Source organism: Amia ocellicauda, chromosome 3, assembly GCF_036373705.1.
Source record: "Amia ocellicauda isolate fAmiCal2 chromosome 3, fAmiCal2.hap1, whole genome shotgun sequence".
NCBI lineage: Eukaryota > Metazoa > Chordata > Actinopteri > Amiiformes > Amiidae > Amia > Amia ocellicauda.
In genome coordinates, this window is record NC_089852.1 from 19,803,509 (window position 1) to 19,824,829 (window position 21,321).

The 21,321-nt window shown below is 44.6% G+C and overlaps 1 protein-coding gene across 1 annotated transcript in view; it reads left to right on the forward strand.

Moving 5' to 3' along the window:
* Positions 1-1,271: 1,271 nt before the first annotated feature.
* LOC136739814 (rho GTPase-activating protein 23) overlaps positions 1,272-21,321 on the forward strand; it is a 107,030-nt gene continuing 86,980 nt past the window's right edge. Inside the window, exon 1 of the mRNA XM_066698391.1 lies at positions 1,272-1,621. Within this exon, the coding sequence (XP_066554488.1) occupies positions 1,613-1,621 (9 nt within the window). The 5' untranslated portion in view covers positions 1,272-1,612. The remainder of the gene's footprint in view (positions 1,622-21,321) is intronic.

Consider the following 21,321-nt stretch of genomic DNA (forward strand, 5'->3'; position numbering starts at 1 on the left):
ACAGGGTCAGACACAGCGCTGGGCCCCTCCTGTCGCTGGGCTGTTTACCCCGCTGGCCTGGCCCTGAGCTCAGCTCTCCTGTCAGCCTGGCCTTCAGTTCCTGTTGTTGTGGGGTGGGAGTTTCCCGAGATAGAGCTGGGGGGGAAACGCTGGAGGATGTCATCTTCCTGAGTGACTGAGGAGCTCCTTTTGTGTGTGTGTGTGTGTGTGTGTGTGTGGATTTTAACATTAGTGTGTGTTTGCATTGCCAGTGTGTAGTGTCACATGTTTTCTCAGAAGCTATTCTTGACAAATCAGTTACAGGACATAACAATGTAAGCACAAACGAGAGTCGCCAACATGCACAAGGACTCTACACTGGACATGCTTGGCCCGAGCAAAAATCAATGCTGATCCCAGAGTCCTTCATTATGAAACGGCTTAAATATAGAGATCATGGGAACTAATACAGTACTGTTACTTCTCTGATGCCCCCCCCATCCCCTCTCCCTTTAGCACATACCTAAGACTTAAGCATATTATATCTGCACTTCATTGTACTAGGATGTATGATTATTCTATTTTGTATTGATTGTATTGCTGCACTGTTGTAATGCTTCTTGTATAAACTGTAAGTCTCCCTGGATAAGTGTTAAGAAAACAAATAATAAAAATAATATTAATAAAAAGAAAAATAATACTGATGGCGGTAGAATATCAAACACAAAACAGAGCAGACACAATCAAGCAGTGTGTGCTAGCTTTTCTCACAGAGCAGGGCCTGTTGCAGACACCCATGCAGCTGAAATTGTATTTACTCCATGGGCGGAAGAGGATAAGACAAATACCACTTTGTGTTAGGTTGGGTGTGCTCAGTTAAATTCAGACAGGTTTTAAAAAGTATCTTTTAATGCATGGCAGTCTGATACCTTTTCTTGTCTGTTTCTAAGCAGGACTCCAAGTCCCAGAATGCATTGTGAGGGGAGTGGAGGGTTAGCAGCTTCCCAGCCTGTGACTGCAAACCTGGAGCCATATGGCTGCCATGCCCACAGCAGCGGTTGTCAACGGAGACGTACATTTTCACAGTGGTATGAGCTGGACAGCTGTCAGAGAATCCCACAGACCACTGCTTACAGTCACATGGTCCTCTCTCCTCCCACCCCTCCTCCCTCCCTCTCTCTCTCATTGCTCTCTTTCTATAGCAAGGGGGGAGGGGAGAGAGAGGGGAGGAGAGGCAACGGGCCAGCTTACAGCTAGTGAGGAGAGAAAGAGAGAGGGAGAGCGTGCACGAGAGAGAGGGAGGGAGAGGGGAGTATTCGCTCCTTATTCCTTCTGTCAGTGAGAAGCAGGGAGGATTCAGCGCCTGTTCCCTCCTTTCCAAGAGAAACAAGCGACTGAGAGGAGAGGAGAGAGAAGATATTGTTCACTGGATATTGGGGCTCTCATTGAGAGAGAGAAAGCGGGAGGGAAGGGGAGATCATGTCTTTTCAGAGAGGCTGACAGGGTCCCCATGCTTGCCTCCTGGGACAGAGCCTGTGACATTTGAGGAGGGGATGGCCAGGACGCCTGTGTTTCTGCTCCGCTCACACTGCCATGTCAGGGACTAGGAGACACCAGGAGCCCTGCTGAAGACATGGCCCAGGTGAGAGGGGGGAGAAGGGAGAGAAGGATATGAGTGTGTAATCAGGGGGGAAAGGGACTCTGACACACAGCACTGTGTTCATGATCTATACACCAGCAAGTAAAAAAGGAATTTTAATTTATAGGAGGTTTAGTGTTAATGTTTAATCTAACAGTTTTTTTCCCCCCATAATTATTATTACTCTTATTATTATTATTATTATTATTAGTAGTAGTAGTAGTAGTAGTAGTAGTAGTAGTATTAATTGGGAAAACATACAAAGCCATATCGCTTGACACCAAGAGCCAGAACATCAACGTGCTTTCAATAAATAACACTGAAGCTGTTGCGCTTGTTGGAATGACGAATATTATGCTCTGTATCTTTACATTAATAGTAGTATTTGTGTTGTCAAAATCACTGATCGAATGGGGGAGAGGGAAAGGCGTGGTAGAGGTGTAACACTCTTATTTTAATGACCAGTTAATTTGCAGTGAACTGAGAGCAGTACAGTAAATACCCTGGCAAGGACTTGCTCTTTCTGTCCAGCAATGTTTTTCTGAAAAGGAAAACCTGCAGAAAGATAATCCTGTGTGATGATCACAGCTTAAAATTATGATTGCTTTTGCTGTTTTAATACGACAGTGTTTTTTCGTGCAGCGACTGTCTGTTGTAGTTGGGATTCGTGTGTGTACATATTGATATTCTCGGCTTAAGCAATTCTTAGTCAAGCTCCTGTGAGAGGTGTTGTCACACGGTGCAGAGGGGAGCTTTCACCATGGCAATTCAAGATCGAGTGTTGGTTCTTGCCTCCCAGTATCCATTTTAATGGACTCAGCGGCTAAATTTCCCAATGGGATTGGAATTCTAACTCAGCTCCCCAAACAGCCAACAGGAGGTTGCTTTAGAAAGATAAATAAGGGAGGTGGAATGGGGGACTGAAGCAGTTATCTGTCTGTGAGGGGAGATCTCTGTGTGCCCAGCCTATGTGTGTGTGTGTGTGTGTGTGTGTGTGTGCTTCTGATGAAGTGTGTGAGAGTGAACTCACACTCGAGAAGGGTGTTGTCTCCCTGCAAGCCCTGTGCTGCTGTTAGCCGGCCTGTTCTGCGTGCGGTTCACACTGTTGTCCTACCTGTAGCTTCCTGCGTGTCTCACATGGCTCTGAGAGCTTCTGCATGGACTCTCTGTGTCTTAGCCCACAGAAGCCCTGCGCTCAATGAATTCTTCCTACAGCTGAGAGAAAGCTGTAGATGTTGATGTAGGCGAGCTGTTCCCTGTCAGTATGGGAGGGTGGGGCTGGAGATCAGTTAAGACCCAGGGAGGGTTCCCTGTCGTAGTGTAAACCCCAGGCTGCTCCATTGTGCTGTTCCCTGCCTCACTGATTAGATAATCTCTCCTGTGTGTTACAGGATCCCATAAAAAAAGCATCCATTCTTCAGATTTCATTTTAGTCTTTCAATTATTTATCAGAAAGGCACTGCAGTGAGATTGAAGGCTCAGAAGGTGCTGTGATGTCATTGCTCTCCAGATTATGTGTTTATGTGGCAGGGGTTGTTGTTAGTTTAATGGTGCTGAAGCCTAAAAGAGAGTTCTCTGACAACCAATCACCCAGTCAATCAATTTTATTGTGTGTCACACTAAATACTGTACCACCTCACATTGATTTTCAAATACAGATACTGCAGGACTAAAAAACTAAAGGAAAAATGAAAGAGCAACAAGTAATGCAAGTTAACATAAAAAAAACATCTACAGTTTGTATTAAATAACGATAAAGGGCTCAGAGTAAGCTTTTAAAAACTTAAGCAAGCATTGAGACAGTAGAGACCAAAATAGAGATTTGACCATAATTAAAACAGCTGCCACAGCACTGGTTTACAGCATTACAGATCCTTAGTACCTGTTAAAGAGCCCAATTAAATGTTGCTGTTAATTAACTGGTTTAATTTGGGCTTTACCAATCCCGGTTTCAGAGAGCCATAGCTCCATTACTCTAATATTCCTTTTTCTTAACGAGTAGAGAACCGAATAACAGGTTAACATGGCCTAATTGAGCAAATTATTTCTACAATTAAGTAATTTAGAAGCCAGCAGCCATGAGAACAAGAAGACCCTGGAGCTGCCCTCCAGAACAAATTATCCAGACCCCTGTGCCAGCTGTGTCTGCAGTCCCGTGCTCACTGGGTGTTGCAGTGCAGGCCTATGCTCTCAATCTCAAGGCTGCTCTTTTCACAGTAACTATGCCAATATACCCACATTATTTGGGATCTGATTTTTTTTCCTATGAGAAAGTTGCTCAAACTCCCCACATGGCCTAACCCTTCCTGACTCTAGCCTTTGAACCCATCTGAGAAGGTTGTGTCAGAGGTCGGAGGGACAGAGTTTTTGAGTACATGGGGTAATTTTTGCAGTGCATGCACCAGGTACACCACCTGCTGGTTTGCTCTAGGATGTGGGCCGATCACAGCTGGGTGCTACACATTTTCAAGCTTTAATTCACAAACAGTCCTACTTTGTATTGCGCTTATTTTGTAAGTCTCCCTGGACAAGGGCGTCTGCCAAGAAAAATAAATAAATAAATAATAATAATAATAAAAATGTCTTCAGCTGCTGCGATGCTTTCCAACAAGGATCAGCTCCATGGCTGATGAACTCTGCTCACAGTTTGCAATTCACTGACCTCTTTCTTTTTAGGCCTTTAGGGACATCAGATGAAATTACACCAGTTTAGTCTGAAATATTTCTGCCATGCTCAACGTTGCAAACTGTAGTTCCAATTTTAAAACTGTAGTTTAAAGCATGTCATAACGCTTTGTATGGGATGGGAGTGCAGGGTGGGCCCTAGAGTCCAGACACTGATATAAGTAGTTGATGGATTTCTGTTTTGTTTCTCCACTCATTATCTGTAACATACCGTGGGACACTGGAACAGGGAAGCCCACTTGCGGTGTGTGGTAGAGGTGGTCAGACAGGCGTGGGTCGGATACCAGCAGGACAGGGCAAACAAGGGCAAGGCAAAGACGTGGTCGTGGTCACGGGCAAGGGTCGAGCAATCAGGCAAACTGGGGAAGATCAAAGTTGTGGTTGTGAAGTCAAACAAGAGGTTGAGGATTCAAGGATCTAACTAGGCACTGGGAGACTGCTCAGGATTGTGGTGAACACTGATACTGAGAGTGAGTGAGGGGTTTATATGTGGAGCAGAGGGAAGCAAGGAACCAAGTTGGTGCAGGGTGAATGAGAGGAGAGGGTGATTGAACAAGTGCACATGGTGTACAGGAATGTTCAGGAAGGACCCAGGAGAAGTGACTGGTAAGGAATGGTGATGGTGACATCTAGTGAGTAACTGGGGATGTTTTGTGAATTGTTACATTACCCCCCTCTCCACGATCAGCCGAAGCTGAACCAGACTGGGGCGGTGGGGACGGCCACTGGGGGCCGAGAAGAGGTGCAGAGGGATGGGCAGAATGAAAGTCTGTGAGGAGAGACGGCTCCTCCGTACCGTAGCCCTCCACTAGGTATTGTAGGCACCCCCGGAGGCAACGGGAGCAGAGCAGGGAACGTATCACGTAAGCAGGACCGTTATCTGAGGCAGAGGAGCAGCAGGAGACAAGACAGGCTGAGAAGGAGAAGGTGAGGGATCCATCACCACAGGTTTCAACAGGGAGAAATGGAAAGTGGGGGAAATCCAGTAGTGAGGGGGCAACTGCAGGTGGTAGGTGACTGGACTGAACTGTCGTAGAATCTGAAAAGGACCATTGTACCATAGACTGAGCTTTTTGGAAGCTTTAGTTTGGTCCCGGGTGGAAAGCCAGACCTCTTGTCCCAGCAGATATTGCGGTGCCATGTGGCGATGACGGTCTGCTGTGGTCTTCTGCCGGCAAATGGCACGTTATAGCCGGGTGTGCGCCGCTTGCCAGATTGCTCTGATGAATCCAGTCATCCAGCACCAGGATGTTTGTGTGTTCCTCATCCCAGGTGAACAGGGCAGGCTAGTATCCGAGGGTGCACTGGAAGGGGGTGAGGCCGGAGGAATACTCGGCAGGATGCGACTTCACTGCAGTAGGAGCGCAGAAACCTACCGATCTCCTGGTTCAGGCACTCAGCCTGTCCATTAGACTCGGGGTGATAGCCGGTCGTGAGACTGACATTCACGTTTAGTGCCTTGAAAACGGCAGACCAGACACGGTAGGTGAACTGGGGACCTTTGTCAGAAACAATGTCCTCTGGCAACCCATAGATGTGGAACACCTGGTTGAACAGCATCTCTGCCATCTCAAGCGCAGTGCGAAGTTCCTTCAGAGGAATGAGCCGGCAGCCCTTGGAGAACCGATCGATGGCTACTAGGATGGTGGTGTAGCCTGTGATTTGGGAAGATCGGTGATAAAATCCACGGCAATGTGGGACCACGGACAGTGAGGGACAGGAAGTGGCTTGAGCAGTCCGGCGGGCAGGTGTCTGGAGTCTTTGGACTGTACGCAAGTGGAGCAGATGCCGACAAACCTGGTGATGTCATGCACTAAACCAGGCCACCAGAATTTCCCCTGAACCAAGGCAATGGTGCGACTGACACCTGGGTGACCGGAGGCAGGAGTGCAGTGGATCCAGCGCAGCAATTGGGGACGCACTGATGACGGGACGTAGGTCCGGTTCGCTGGACAGAGGGGAGTCGACGCTGAATCTGGTCCCAGATGCTCCACTGAAAGTGAACCGGAATACATGAGGGAGACAGGATGGATTTCTCTGATAGAGGAGCAGGAGAGGAGTCAAACTGATGAGTGAGGGAGTCTGCCTTGAAATTCTTTAATCTAGGCTGGTAGGTTAAAGTGAAGTGGAAGCGAGTGAAGAAGAGCGCCCAGGTATTGACGGGTGTTGAGGCGTTTCACCGACTGGATGTACTCTACGTTCCGTTTATCAGTCAGAACCAGGAAGGGATGCGTGAAGCCCTCCAGTCAGTGTCTCCACTCCTCAAAAGCCAGCTTGACAGCAAGGAGCTCACAGTTGCCGATGCGGGAAGGATCTCTGTGCCTCACTCACAAACTCCTGGAAGACAGAAGACATTAGCGAGACTGAATGGCATGACGAGGTATTCGTTATGGCCCATGTGTGTGATGAATTCCGATTTCCATTCATCCCCCTCTCGAATCCGGATGAGGTTGTAGGCGCTGCGCAGGTTCAGTTTTGTGAAGTAACAGGCACCTCTCAGTTGTTCCAGGGCGGCTGGCACTAAGGGCAGTGGGTTCCGGTACTTCACAATTACCGCATTGAGTTCCCTGTAGTCAATGCATGACCGAAGACCACCATCCTTCTTGGAGACGAAAAAGAAGCTGGCAGCGGCAGGTGACGTGGACGGACAGATGATTCCCAGGTCCAGAGCCTCCTTGATGTACTCCTGCATGGCCTGTTACTCCGGGAGAGAGAAAGAGGGTAAATGCGCCCTCTGGAAGGAGAGGTGCCTGAAAGGAGGTCAATGGCACAGTCCCCGGGTCGGTGCAGTGTCAGACGGGAAGCCTGGGTCTTGCTGAACACCGCCGTCAGGTCTGTGTATTCAGAGGGGATCTGTGTTGGATCAGAGAGAAGGGGGCTCTCTATGTGTGTCGCCCTGCAGGGATGAGGTACTGGGACAAAGAGTCCTCCCCCCAGGATAGTCCCCATCAGCCCAGGAGATGACTAGGTTGTGGTGAGTAAGCCACGGCAAGCCAAGAATGATGTCTGCTCCAGGAGAGTCAATGACAAGAAAAGGCAGTTTTTCTGAATGCAGCAGACCGATGCACATGGTGAGGGGGCTCGTCTTTTGGGACGCCAGAGTGATGAGCGGGCAAAGTGTTGCACTCACAGGGTCGTCGGGGGAAGTGACGGAGGAGCCAGGACGACTCGGACACGCAATACAGGCAGGGGTGCTGCTGAACTCTCCTCTGTCTGTTATCGGGGGACAGGCGTGTTTTGCCCAGCAGCATGGACTCTGTCTCACACATTGGGGTAGGGTGTGGGGCTGAGGCTGGCAGGCGGACGAGACACAGCAAGAGTGGACTGGATTCCTCTTGTCTTCATCAGGTTGTCCAGCCTGACCGCCAGCTGGATGAGTTGCTCCAGGATGAGAGCTTTGTCACGGCACGCGATTTCCACCTGCAAGTCATGGTCCAATCCCCGACAGAACACAGCGAGCAGAGCCCAATCTCCCCATCCGCTGTTCGCTGCCAGAATCTGGAACCTTATGGTGTAATCAGCAGTAAACAAGGAGCCCTGACGCAGCGTGACAAGTTTTTCCCCAGCGTCTCTCCCTTCTGCTAGGTGATCCAGACATCCAGGAAGTGTTTAAGGAAAGCACTGAGGGACCTTGTCATCTCACCTGTTGCTTCCAGACAGCGCATCTGAGCACTTTCCTGGTCAGGAGGGCGACGATGAAGGTGATCTTAGCCTCCTCGGTGAGGAATGACGTGGGTGTGTTGTGAACTGTTACATTATCAAAGTGGAAATAAACATCCTTGCCTAAAACCACATCTTAATCTGAGATTAAAGAAAACTCATGTCAAGAACCTCCCGAAGTGTAAAGTAATCTCACAGAACAGGCTTTTAATGGCTTTGCAGCTGGTCAGTTTATTAACTAAGGAAAGGATTATTAACTGCCAGACAGTTGCAGTGGGTTTTTCTTCACCGAGTCTTCTGGCTGAAAAAAAAAGCTTTGGTATATTAACGGGTTCACTCGTTTGCTCTCTTTACTGTAGGAATCAATTGCACTCTTTCCATGGGTAAAAGCCTTCATTTGGGGGGGAAAGGTTGAGGCCTTCATTCCAGACGTCGCTGGTTCCAGTCATAGCCATAGCCTATGCAATTGGCAGTGTCCAGCTGGGCGCTGGGGGCCCCGGGTTTTTAAAGGGTTTCCTTGGCATATTTTACAGCAGTGACCCTTGTAGCTCACTAGGCGCTTGTGACCCTGCAGTATTGTCAGTGGCAGCTGCATTTGTTCACATTACAATCCTGTAGATGTTGGTGGAGCTGTGGACTCACATTTGCTTCTATAAGAGGAAAACCATATTTGAAAAAATAAAATAAAACATGAAATGTTTAAAATATTTTAACATTGTTACAGGTTTGAGGACAGGTAGTTTCGTCATGTCAATTCCAGGAGGACAGTAAGTCTGACCATGTCAATTATTCTTTCCCCTGATGCAGTCATTGTCACCTCTGGTACCTGAGGGCTCCAGAGCATTGTGCTTTTGATTCTACCTATGCTCGAAATCACTGAATTGACTCTTCACTGTTTAATTACTATGACTGACATCAGCATTGTTTTCAAGTCTAAGACCATTGAAAATATTAGATCAGCTGTTACTCTCTGGGACCGTGGGTGAATAACCTAGCCCAACAGAAACTCCTTATAAGAGTCTTGTCTGGAGTGCAAATCATTCAGCAGTAGCATTATGGACTATTCACACCTTGCAGCATCTTAACCTCAAAAATAGATCCTGAGGAAGTGAACATTAGCCTTTCCCTCCTGTGCGAAAATCAGGCTGAAAAAATATTTCAATCCAAATTCACTGCATGAAAAGCAGGCATGATCCGCAGCCGTCACAGTTCCCCCTCACATTCAGAGCACTAGCCTTTGAACTGAGTACCAACCAAAGGTGGGGACAAACTCTTTTATTTGTGTGTACACACAGGGGAAACAAATTAAACTGGGTATACTGGGTGGCTTCCACAACAATAGGTTCAGGTCCTTAAAGTCAAAGCAGAGCAGAGAATGGCTTACTAGAGAAGGTAATCTTAAAAAACAACAGGGAAGCTGTGATGTTTTTCTGTGCTACAGATGGCTGGCTGGGAGTCCCCTTGGTGTCTGATAAAGCAGAGTTTGACTTCACAGTCTGAGTAGAAGCCTCAAAGTGAGCATCCGTAAGGGAAAGAATTACCCAGTGATTAGACACCACAGAGTGCTCAGCCCTGTAATAGCCTTCATTACAGATATTCAGCATGGTGAACTGGACAGACGTATCCTGTCTAATATCAGTAGTTCAGTGCTCACACCCCCCAATACTGGCTGCACCCTTGCTGTGTGCCATGCCATGCCATGCTTTGCTGTGTGTGTGTGTGTGTGTGTTGTGTGTGTGTGTGTGTGTGGGGAGGGGGTGCGAGTGTGTATAACCTGATGGTGCTTTGTGAGGGATTAGATTAGAGAGCACCTTCTGGAAAGATTGCAGCCTATTTTTAAGCTGTACCAACATCCCCCTGCCCCCCCACACTCAGCACATAGCAGTGCATGAAGTGAGCTGCTGTTGATTCACACAGATGAGTGTGGAATGCCATGTCTCTACCCATGTCATGGCAACCCAGTGGGGAGGAGGCCTGGCCTGTAAATCAATGAGGGGGTTCATCACCATATCAACCTCATTCATTTCTCTCTTGCTTGCTGCTCACTCCACTGCAAGTGTCCTTTCTGTGCTCATGGTTGTTACAGCCTTGTTATTCCCCTGTCTTTACTATCCAAACCCCTTGCTCAAAGTCCATAAATAAATGCATATAAAATCAGTTGGGACAGTTTCATCCTTCAGACTGGGGAGGAGAAACAGGAAAAAGAGCACCAGTCACCAGGAAGGTCAAAGGCTCAGATCTCAGAATCCTGTGCACCATTCAAATACTTCCCTACCTCACAATACTTTCGGGCATTGATGTGTTATGTGTAGATCAACGCCGGAGAGGTTCAAATGGCAAAGAGCAGATCAGAGCGAGGAGAAAAAAAGGAAAGAAAGGGGAAGCATGATTTAAACACACAGTGGGGATATGAAACAAGTAATTTACACAAGAACAGGAAAAAGCAGATTATATAAATCCTCCCCTCTAAGAGCGGACGCAGCAGTGTTTGTCGTGGACCAGTCAGGCCGATTCCTTACCAGTGCCCACTCCCCCCAACCTAGCTGGCTTTCCTCTTCAAAACACCACTGCTTAGCCCTTTTATATTTAGGTTATATTTTGGGGAGAAAAAAAACAAACTCCATCAGTTCATTTTTTGTTTGTTTTCCAGCCTTGTTCAGAAGTGGGTATGGTTAGTTTTAAGTGATTAGACCTCCTCAACCTTAGCTAATCAGACCAGGCTAGAACACTCGAGGCACTTGATTCCAGCTGTGAGGCCCAGCTGCAGTTCCAGGTTTTGGACCCAGCCAGCACCTGATCATTTTCATTTTGACATTTGCACAGTGAATAGAAGCAATGAAATGTCTAGGACCTGAGGGTTTTGTCCACAGCCTAAAGCAGTGAAGATGGGTAAACGAATGATAAGGCTCTGGCTAGATCAAACACCTGGACTACTGAGGTCCCAGAGGAGAAGAAAATCCCAGGGTTAGAAAAATAATAGATCAGAAAAGTCTACCGCCTTTTTTCAAGGCATCTTACACAGTTTAACAATCCCTTAGATACAATGTACCATAATACATATACACAATACTACAAGGGGAAAACATTGCTTTAAAAATTAATCTACGCATTACAGTGAATACAATTATTATAGTATTATTAAAAGGAGATTCGATGTAATGTAAACAGATGCATCTTACAAAGGAGGCATCCGAAGACATTGTACAGTGCTTGTCTATGTGGTCTCTCTAGACCAGTGATCCATACTAAATGGTTTTGGAGGATCGCAGTTGTGATGAATAGTCATTGAGAGGTATAAGGTGAAACTGTCATGATCTCTATCCCCCAGCTAATTCCTTTAAGCCAGGGTGGTGTAGTGCATGTTGATACACTGAGTCTCTGCTCCAAGCCATTCTGCAGCACTCCTGTCTGGAAGGTGGTTGCAGTGTCAGAGCTGTGAGCGGGTGACGGTAGCAGGCGGGGACAGTGGGCTAATAAGACAGGGCTTCCTCATGACGGATGGATCATCAAATTGAATCCAACTAACTGTGGGGTTGGTGGTGGTTGGGGTGTGTGTGTGGGGGAGTTGAATCAATCAAGTCTGGGTTCTGACCTAGAAGAAAAAGGTGTAGACTCTTTGAACTTTAGCAGAATCCCCCTCTGCAACATTAATACACGGCTCCCGCTGTTTTATTGTTGCGAACAGAAACTGTAATTTATTGTGTATTGCTTATGGTGAGAGATTGAAGTCCAGGAGTGCACTGTTAGAGGTAGATGTTAGAGGCCCAAGTCATATATCGCCATATTCTATCACAAAGTCATATTCACAAATATTCAAATTTGAATTGTTGCCTCCATTTGCTGCTACAGCATTCAAACATAGTCGTTCAATATCTTTTGTTCTGAATCAGAATAAAACCCACACCAATAAAGTTGCATCTTTCTTAGCGATCAGCTCATAACCACTAGAATGAGATGAAGCTTCACTCTGTGCTCTTTCTGCTTTAAATCAGAGCTGCCATTACTACCAGTTCCACCACACCGAGAAACCAACACGGTCACGGTGTGAAGATCCGGATTCGGTAAATGAGGAGGGGTTAATCAGGGGAGTTGAACAACTTGGATGTGACCTGTTTCATTAAATTAATTTACTGAGAAATTATATATCAAATATTAGCATGTTGTGATTTAAAATCTAACTAATGTAATACAAATGACAAAACAGTAACAATTTCTTATTTTGACACCTTCTTTTGCTGTTCGAATGGGCCAGCCCACAAGACCTGGACTGAGCATGGGGGCGAAAGGAAACCCATGTTAGAACATACTTATTTGATATAATAGCTTTTGTTTGTTCAGATTAAAACACCAAAATCTGTGTGCGACTGGAAATGGAGCATAAAGAAAAACATAGCAATATAATTTCCCCATTATATTTCCATTGTCTTTTTAAAAAGACTGGTATATACCAGTATAATGCCCTACCCTACAGCACCCCCCAAACACAGTGGAATTGTTATATGAATATCTGCCTTCTGTATATGTCATAGGGTACATGTCAGGCCCTGCATGATGAATATCACCAAGATCAAAAGCGCTGAGAAGAACTGTGGCACAGGCTTGAGAACAATAGGTTTCAATAGGCTTCAGAGCACTGTGCACTGCAAATGTCTCCCACATGCTGCCAGTCACATTTTATCTCGTGTTTTCTGTTTCTCTGTTGGTCATATAACATTGCAAGGAAAAATCTAAGCCGACACTACATCCAAGGGTTACATAGAATCTATACAATTGGTCGGTTATACGGCCAGTGCAAAGGTTAATAACAGAAGTCTGCAAAATCCTTGAGCATGTAACTCCTTTACAGGTCTAACTCCATGAGTCCATGAGTGGATCTCAGTAAATGAATCCAAACAAAGGAGAAGGGGAACAGTAGAGTAAGCAAAATAAAGATATGAATAAAATATAAAAAGGAGAGCATGATGCAACTTTCAGGCAACAGCTGCTTCTGTGCTCTTCTACAGCTTTTCCCAGACCATCATATCATCGGCACTTTAATGCAGGGCTCTCAAACCCAGCTACTTAGTGCTCACTGAGTGATGCTCTGTCCATCACTTAATTACCCCAGTTATCTGATCAATTAGACATATATAACATCAATGAAAGTTTTTTTTTACTGCTCATGGCTTAAATTTGATTCACTAACTGTAACATAATTTGTAGCCTGTATTTAGTCTACATTTGTAGACTGAGTCAGACCAATTCAGTTACTCGCCTGCAACAAAAGCCTAAATTAAAAAGTTGGAGACCCCTGCTTTTACACACACAGTTTGAAAGATGACAGTGTCCATACAGGGGGTAGCGCAGGCACTTCCCCAGAACACTGGAGCCATGGAGCTCTTCCTTCGCAGGGTTTAAGCCCAGCCAGCTCTTTAATCATTTAATTGATTTAGGAATAGTTGAATTAGAGAGCGGTAATGTATAGTCCAGACATTTGCTGATTCCAATCTGGGCTTGATCATAGCCAACTGTGACTGAGCTTCTCCCAAGGGAAAGCCCACAACTGGCTGAGCATTGTTGGGTCTAACTCTTGCCACACAGCATCAACCCCTCTGGCTTACAAGGTTGAACTCTGTGATGTTGTCCTGTCACTGTTGTGTCAGTCCTCCCGGTGATGCTAAAACTGTGCTGATTGTGCAGTGGATTTGCAGAGTGAAAAGAAACCCGATAGTGTACATTTCAGTGCACGTGTGTTACACGCTCACTCTCGCTCTCAGTCTCACTTTCTGTCTCCTTTCTTTCACCTTTTCCCTGTCTCTCTCTCCCTCACTCTACTTCTCCCTTTTTCTGTCTCTCACTTTCTCTCTGTATCTCTCTCTCTATACCTGAGTCCTATAAGTTCACAATTGTACTGGCATTTCTGCTGGTATAGTTCTGTTCTCTCCCAAAGCAAAACCCTACACTAACACCTTGTTTAATAAAACCCTTTTGCTTGGGTCAAAGCTGTGCACCTTTTCCTACATTGTGTGGGGATCACATTGATACAGCTGAGGCATTGTAGAAGTGCAGTTCTGCAATATGCCTGCATTTCTAGGTGGCTGGGTTTGATCTTTTGAAACACAGAGCGGGGGTTCTTGGTGATTTTACATGAAGCACATCACACTTTATGGGATCTGCTTTTAACATGGGTAAGCCAGAGGCCAATTTAGCAGTTCCCTGTGTTGATTCAGGCTGCACAGTTGGGATTCCCCCCAGGAACCCTCTTACACAGACATTTCTCAATCTATCCTGGTTTTGATTGAACAGCTCAGTGCATGTGTACTTCATGACATTACCACGTTTTACCTTTTCACTCCTTTACAAAAAAAAGTGCAGTTCATGCTCAGAGCCCTGGCTCAGTGGCAACAATAAGCCCCCCCCAACTGACTGCAATGCAAAGAACCTCAGTGCCCAGACTCAGCCCAGACGCCCAGAGCAGCATTGTGTATTCGCTGCACTGTCCCATCACATGAGTCTCTTGAGTGACAGCGAGATGAGCGGCTGGCTAAACAAGGAACAGACTTAACGGGGGCTGTTTTTATTTCTGTCGCCCCTGTGCTTTAGTTGATACAGCGCATCCAAGTCAACTTTAATTAGCCGGGATGTTCTGGGAGAAAGTACTGGTGCTGTGAGCTCTGAAACAGGTGCTTAATCTCCTGTGCAGCCACTGTTTCTGCCAGCCTTCAAATATCCATGAAACATCACGTCTGCTTTTCATTTCACACTCGTCAGAATAGCCAAAACAGCTTCATTCTTGAACCGTTTCCTTCGCCATCCTCCCTACGGGAAAGAGAAACCTTCGTGGTGTGTAGATCACATGCCCTGCACTCTGTGGTTGGCGTATATTTGGAGAATAGCATTTAAAGCACTTTACATGTAGTACAGGCTGATGCTAAATTGCTTGATGTGAAATGTGCATCATGGGCACATTAAAAGAAATTGCCCATTATTTATGTCAGTGTATAAACAGCAGGGAAAACAAAATAAAAACATTCATAGGATTATTACTTGTTCCTCTGTAATGAATATGCTGAGTTTACAAGCTGCTTAATTAGGAAAAGAAGCGATTAATTAACATCAGTGCCTGCTGTGGAGTTATTGATCTGACATGAGCAACGTGGCCGAATCAAGTGAACAGTGTCTCCTGGCATCAATGTCAACTATTTAGGGGCCTTCTAACAAAAGGCAAACATGAGTAAACGCATGGATACCTCTGCCACAGCCTTAAGGCAGATTATAACAATAACAAGCACAACACGGAGCAGACACTAACACTGCAAAATTGTGTTACCTGGCTAGCAGTTTCGAGTTCCAGATGAGTTATAACCATGATTAAACCTGTATTTTCTAGAGGCAGAGTCCCTAGGAGACTTGGGGGGGACCACAGTACTGTTAGGCTGCTTTCAGCACAGGGCTGATGTCTTGATGTAAACTCCTGCCTCCGTCATTCCAGCCATGCGTTCATCCCCCGGTCACTGTGTGATCCTGCCCTGCAGCGACTGGGCCGTACAGACGCCCACTCTTGACCAGCCCAGAGCTGCTTTAGCTTCCTTGTAGCTAATCTGCAGCCTGAACAGGGCTTTATCTGTCCTGTGCAGAAGGGAGGTTGGGAAGGGAAGGAGAGAGAGAGAGAGAGATGCAGTTACATTACAACAGTTAGTACTACAAATGCTTATTGTTTTATGAGAGTTACATACTATTAAAGCGAGGGAGGAGGCAGTGAGAGATATGGGCCTTATGCATTCTTTCTATGAAAATATAGCAGATGTTATATTTCAGCGGTCGGCAATTTGCTTTAGCTACACCATATCCTGGTGGGGGGGCGGGGGGCGTGGCAATGAAATTAACTTACAAAGTATCTCATAGACCAGTCTACCACAACACTGTTATGGAGTGCTGAAGTAAGATTAAGCACAAGAACAAGAGAACAAAGTATATTGATATTAGGGATATTGATGTTTTTGGAATTGGTGATTTAAAAATCAAAGTTTAAAATATAATCTCTTTAATTAACACAAGAATACTTTTCATTTTAAAGACATGCTAATGTGATTAATGTTCTTTTCTGCTTACAGCATAGGAGTGTTCAAAAACATGGCGACTAACGTGTTTGTAGTGTTCCCTTCTTATTCAGAGCCTTGGGATAGTCAGGTACTACAGGCAGACCATCTACTGCTTTAAGTATTTGAAAAATTACATTGCTGCGTAAACAAAATGCTGGTCAATAGAATCCTGTTAAAAATGCAACATATTTAGAGGGTGGGATTACTTGCTTGGCGGAAGTATAACTGGTATTCAATCAAATCCACCAATAATGCTAAAATAAATTCCCCACCAAAATTTCCCGTTGTACGGTGATAGTGTTTTTCTCATCCCAGCCCAGCACAGCCCCTTGCTCTCTGTCAGTGTGGTGCTGGTGTGTGTGCGGAGCTTGCCTGGAAGCTGAGGAATTTAAGATTCTCAGGCTGTCCGTGTCCAATCAGCCACCACCAACACACACAATGGACAGATTGTCCAAAGAAAGTAGGACGAGCATCTCAAGGAAGTAAACAGCTCACAGTGAGGTAGCGAACACATTGCATTATTGACCTTTCCCAGACAGACAGTGGGGGGTGGGGGGTCAGAGTGGGGGAGGTGGGAGCTGATTGAGGCTTTGTTTGCTATGTAAAGTTGATATTGGTGGTGATGAGGGTGGGGGTTAATGTAAAAAATTTGCAAATGAAATATTATAATAATCGTTATTATTATTATTATTATTTTTATTATTATTATTATTATTATTATTATTATTATTATTATTATTATTATTATTTTTAATAATGTAGCCTATAATTGAAAAAGCCATTAGAAAAGTAAAAGCCTGGATTAAGGTGGAGTAGTCGATTCTAATTATTTTTGTTTGTTTTTTGGAAGGGGGGGTTGCTGCATTTTCCATTTCTCTTTTGTTCTCTCTACGTGCCATGAGTTTAATTTGAAATTACTACATAGATTATTTGAGCAGGAAACAACATAGAATCTCACCAGACACATAAATGCACCATTAGGAGCAAAACACCTACCACAAAACAGGTGCATCTGTGAAGTCGTGATGAGGCATTTCACCCTGCTTGCACTGGGTATGGATGGCATGTTGGCACAGTGGTTAGCGCTGCTGCTGTCTCACAACCCCAGTCTGCCTGTGTGGAGTTTGCATATTCACCCTGTGTTTGTATGATTTTCATTAGGTGCTCTGCTTTCCAACAATTCAAAGACAGGCTGCTTAGGTTGATTGGCTACTCTTAATTGCCCTGTGGTTGTGTGTGTGCTGCCCTGTAATGGCCTGGCATCCTGTCCAGAGTGTACCCTGCCTTGTGCCCTGTGCCTGCTGAGTTACAGCTCACCTTGACTCTGTACTGGATGAAGTGGTTATTAATAATGAATGATAGATTAGGTATTATGGAGAGAAAAAAAGACAGAATTACAATTTTTTTCATTACAGAACAATTAAAGATCAAAGCTACAAAAGCTATCAAGGGGGGTGGGTGGTGGGGGGATTCGGCAGAGTTTTCTCCCGTGAGAGCGGGGGGGGGGGGGGGGGGCGGCGGACCGAGGGGAACCCCCCCTCAGCCCGGGGCCACAGGCAATTTCCTAGGATGCATACCCCCTTGCGACGCCCCTGTCTACTGTTGAAGGTTAAGAACAAGGAAGAAGTTTTTAGATGCATTTGATCTACTCCTTTGTTGAGGTAATAGTTTGATTAAGTTACATTTGTTCAACAGCTGTAAGGAACTGTATTTTGGTGCCATGTGTTAATACTCTTTACACTCCACAGAATTCTATGTTCCAATGCTTGGATACAATATAGATAATAAAAGTAAGCCAGCTGACAAAGATATATAACTCAGTTGGGGTGCTTTTTTATATGTACATTAATTAATTAATATATACATTCATTAAGGCAACATAGATGATTTCACATGGGCTTCGCTTCTTAAGAGTGTTTTGCTGCCGTTAGCAAATAACATGCTGAATAAGCAAAGAACCAATGAAGAGAATTAATTTCCTATTTATTTAGGGTGTGATTTAATTACACTTGACGCAGGAAGCGAGTGTGTTACAGATATAACCTCGTCATAATGGTCAGTAGTTGCAGATGTTGCATTTTTCCAAGACCCAGTACTTGCTTTTTATGCTGTAGCAATTAAACAATGAAATTAGGTAGTTAAAACTGTCGGCTTGTCCCTGATTTTGCGGCGACTCCTGAATGGATGGTGTGCCGGGCTGGACTAGGCCGACTACAGTGTCCAGACTGGAATAACGCAACAGCCGAAACCTTCTGATTCCCTCTAGATCAGAGAGCTGTGATTCATCCATTACACTGGCAGGGCTGCCTGTACTGCCGTCCTCTCGGGCAAGTCGCGTGTTCACATGAGTCATGCAGGAATACAAATACCGGCAGTCACCTGGAAATGTAATTGAAACACAGCTCAGAGAAGGAAGGCTCAGATTACAGCACTGATTGGGTGGAAAATTTGTTAACTTTCTCACTATATAAGGTGATGGCGGCTGTCTCTGGCAACCATTTTACCGCCGTCTTCTCTCCTCCAAATATTACAGCATTTCACTGGGATTAAGGTCAGGCGACTGGGGAGACTCATGCATTAGTTACCTCATCTACTCTTTCTACTTTCGTTTCTCTCCTCTCTTTATGTAGTTCAAAATTAAAGGAGGAGGGGGACAATGCCCCAATCACACTTCGCTCTAATCCAAGCACAACCAATGAGATACACACACACACACACAAACACTATCATTAAAAACACATAAAAAGTTCCTTTCCCTGTGCCACACGCTCGCTTCACATTGCTCAAACTCCCTCTGCCTCCCCACTGTCCATCTTTGCAGCAGCTCCTTGGCTCCACCCACCATGTGGGGGGTTCCAATGGCTTCGACCTCATGGCCAGGCTGTCGTTCCCTCACACAAATGGGTTAAAGCCAAATAAACTTCATCACTTAAATTACTACCTTTTTCCACCTACTTCGGTAGGGGGTTGTCTGAACTATTGAAGTTCCAGTTTGAATTTAGCCTGACCTTAGATGACTGGAAGGGAGTCTTTTTTTGCATTACTTTTGAATTAAGAATTAAGGTTGCCACCTAACCCATTTTGACCTAAGACATTTTGAGAAGGAGCAAGCTTTTAACGTTGTCCCCAAACAGAAAGCGATACATTTAAACAATGGTTTACAAAACACATGTACAAAATTTGCTAAACTGATTTCATTGCTATATTTCTAGATGGCATAACACTGTAATTAAAAAAATAAATATTTTTGAATATATGTTATATATAGTATAAGGTTAAATTTAGTTTATTTTGGAGTTACCCACATTTTGCATGTTCCATTTCTGTTAGGAAATTAAATAATTTTTGATTGACGAGTCATACCCATTAGCTTTTCTGAGTAGTTGTCAGTGATCGATTTTCTCTAATTGGTGTGGGATAATCTGTTCAAATCAGGGCGGGATATCTTAATTTATATAATAGAAAGCACAAATGATGACTTGTGTTAATTAAAGAGCTGCCTCGACAACCTAGGAATCATTCACTTTAACACACCATGAGCAAAAGGTTAAAGGTCAGGATAATGCACAGCACAGGGCTGAGGCGTGGCTGTGAACGAAGACTGGAGCTTTGCCCCCCTCAGGTGGTGTATTGTGGTATTACAGTCTATTTAATTTCTCTGTTATAGATCCTATGGTTGTTTCAGGCCTGCCCAATTTGTGTCCAAATGTTTTGACTCTTTACCAGGTTATCGCGTAGGATCCATTCTGTAGACCAAACGAGCAGGATGGGTCAAATGGCCTACTCTCGTTTGTAAACTTTCTTATGTTCTTATGCTCTTATTGCACTTTGATCATCTTCACTCTTTCAGTGATGTCACATACCTTTTTTTTGTTCTTGGATCCATGTATTTGTTTTTTTGTCCCTTCTTGTTATTCTTAGCATACATCTTCCCATGCTTCTTTGTGTAGTTTGGAGTTTCTGTGTAATTTTTGCATTTAATAACCATGTTTATGAGCCATGTGTGAGTATTGGTAATATGTATTGGTCAAAAACTTTTCTCTTGAAGCAAATAAGCAGATTTCCTTTCTATAGTGCGCCATTTGTTTCTAATGAACTCTATCTCATTTTACTCTGCTTTTGTATCTCCATCTGTGCTGATTTTTTCACCAAGGTAGACATAACTGTTAACTTCTTCAAGTATCTTTTAATCTACTTCTATCATCATTTTTACAAAGCTTCATTTTGAGACCAGTTAATTTCCTGGTATGCAGGGGTTCCTGAATTTTAAGCTGTAGGTCTCCACGTGTTTTGGTAAGGATGACAATGTTGTCAGCAAATCATCAGTCACTCAAACAGTTTATTTTAATTCTTATTTATTCACAGTCCAAAGCCTTGAACATTTCTTCACATGTTACTGTGCAGAGTTTGGAGAGACTGTGTCTCCTTGACACCCTCCTTTGCAGATCTTGACTTCATCAATGTCTTGGTGGAGTCTGTTGATGTGGCATTAGAACATAAGAGCATAAGAAAGTTTACAAACGAGAGGAGGCCATTCGACCCATCGTGCTCATTTGGTGTCCATTAATACTTAAGTGATCCTAGGATCCTATCCAGCCTATTTTTAAATGTTCCCACATCGCTGGGGAGTTTGTTCCAGATTGTGACAACTCTCTGTGTGAAGAAGTGTCTCCTGTTTTCTTTTCAAATTTCCATTTGTGTCCCCTGTTGCGTGTGTCCCTGCTGCTCTGGAAAAGCTCCTCTGGTTTGATGTGGTCGATGCCTTTCATGATTTTGAAGACTTGGATCAAGTCCCCACGTAGTCTCCTCTGTTCCAGGGTGAAAAGGTTCAGTTCCTCAGTCTCTCAGTAGGACTTTCCCTTCAGACCTGGAATAAGTCTGGTTGCTCTCCTCTGAACTGCCTCTAGAGCAGCAATATCTTTCTTGAAGTGTGGAGCCCAGAACTGTCCACAGTATCCAGATGAGCTCTAACTTGTTTTAGATATATTTGATTTCCTTGATGTTTTGATTTATTAGAGCACTGATGATTGAATGTGTATACCATAGACTGAATCAAATGCATTCTCATTATTTAATAAGCCAGACACAAGATAAGCTTGTATTGTCTGCATCTTTCTAAAACTTAATATGATCCATTGTGTTATATCCACCTTTCAATACTGCTTGTTCTCTTGGTTAGGTGATGTCCAGGGTGTCCTGAAGGTGATGTGTTAGTACTTTGTAAATACTTTATATTCAAAGGGAAGTAGAATAATGGGCCTATAGTTCTTAAAATCT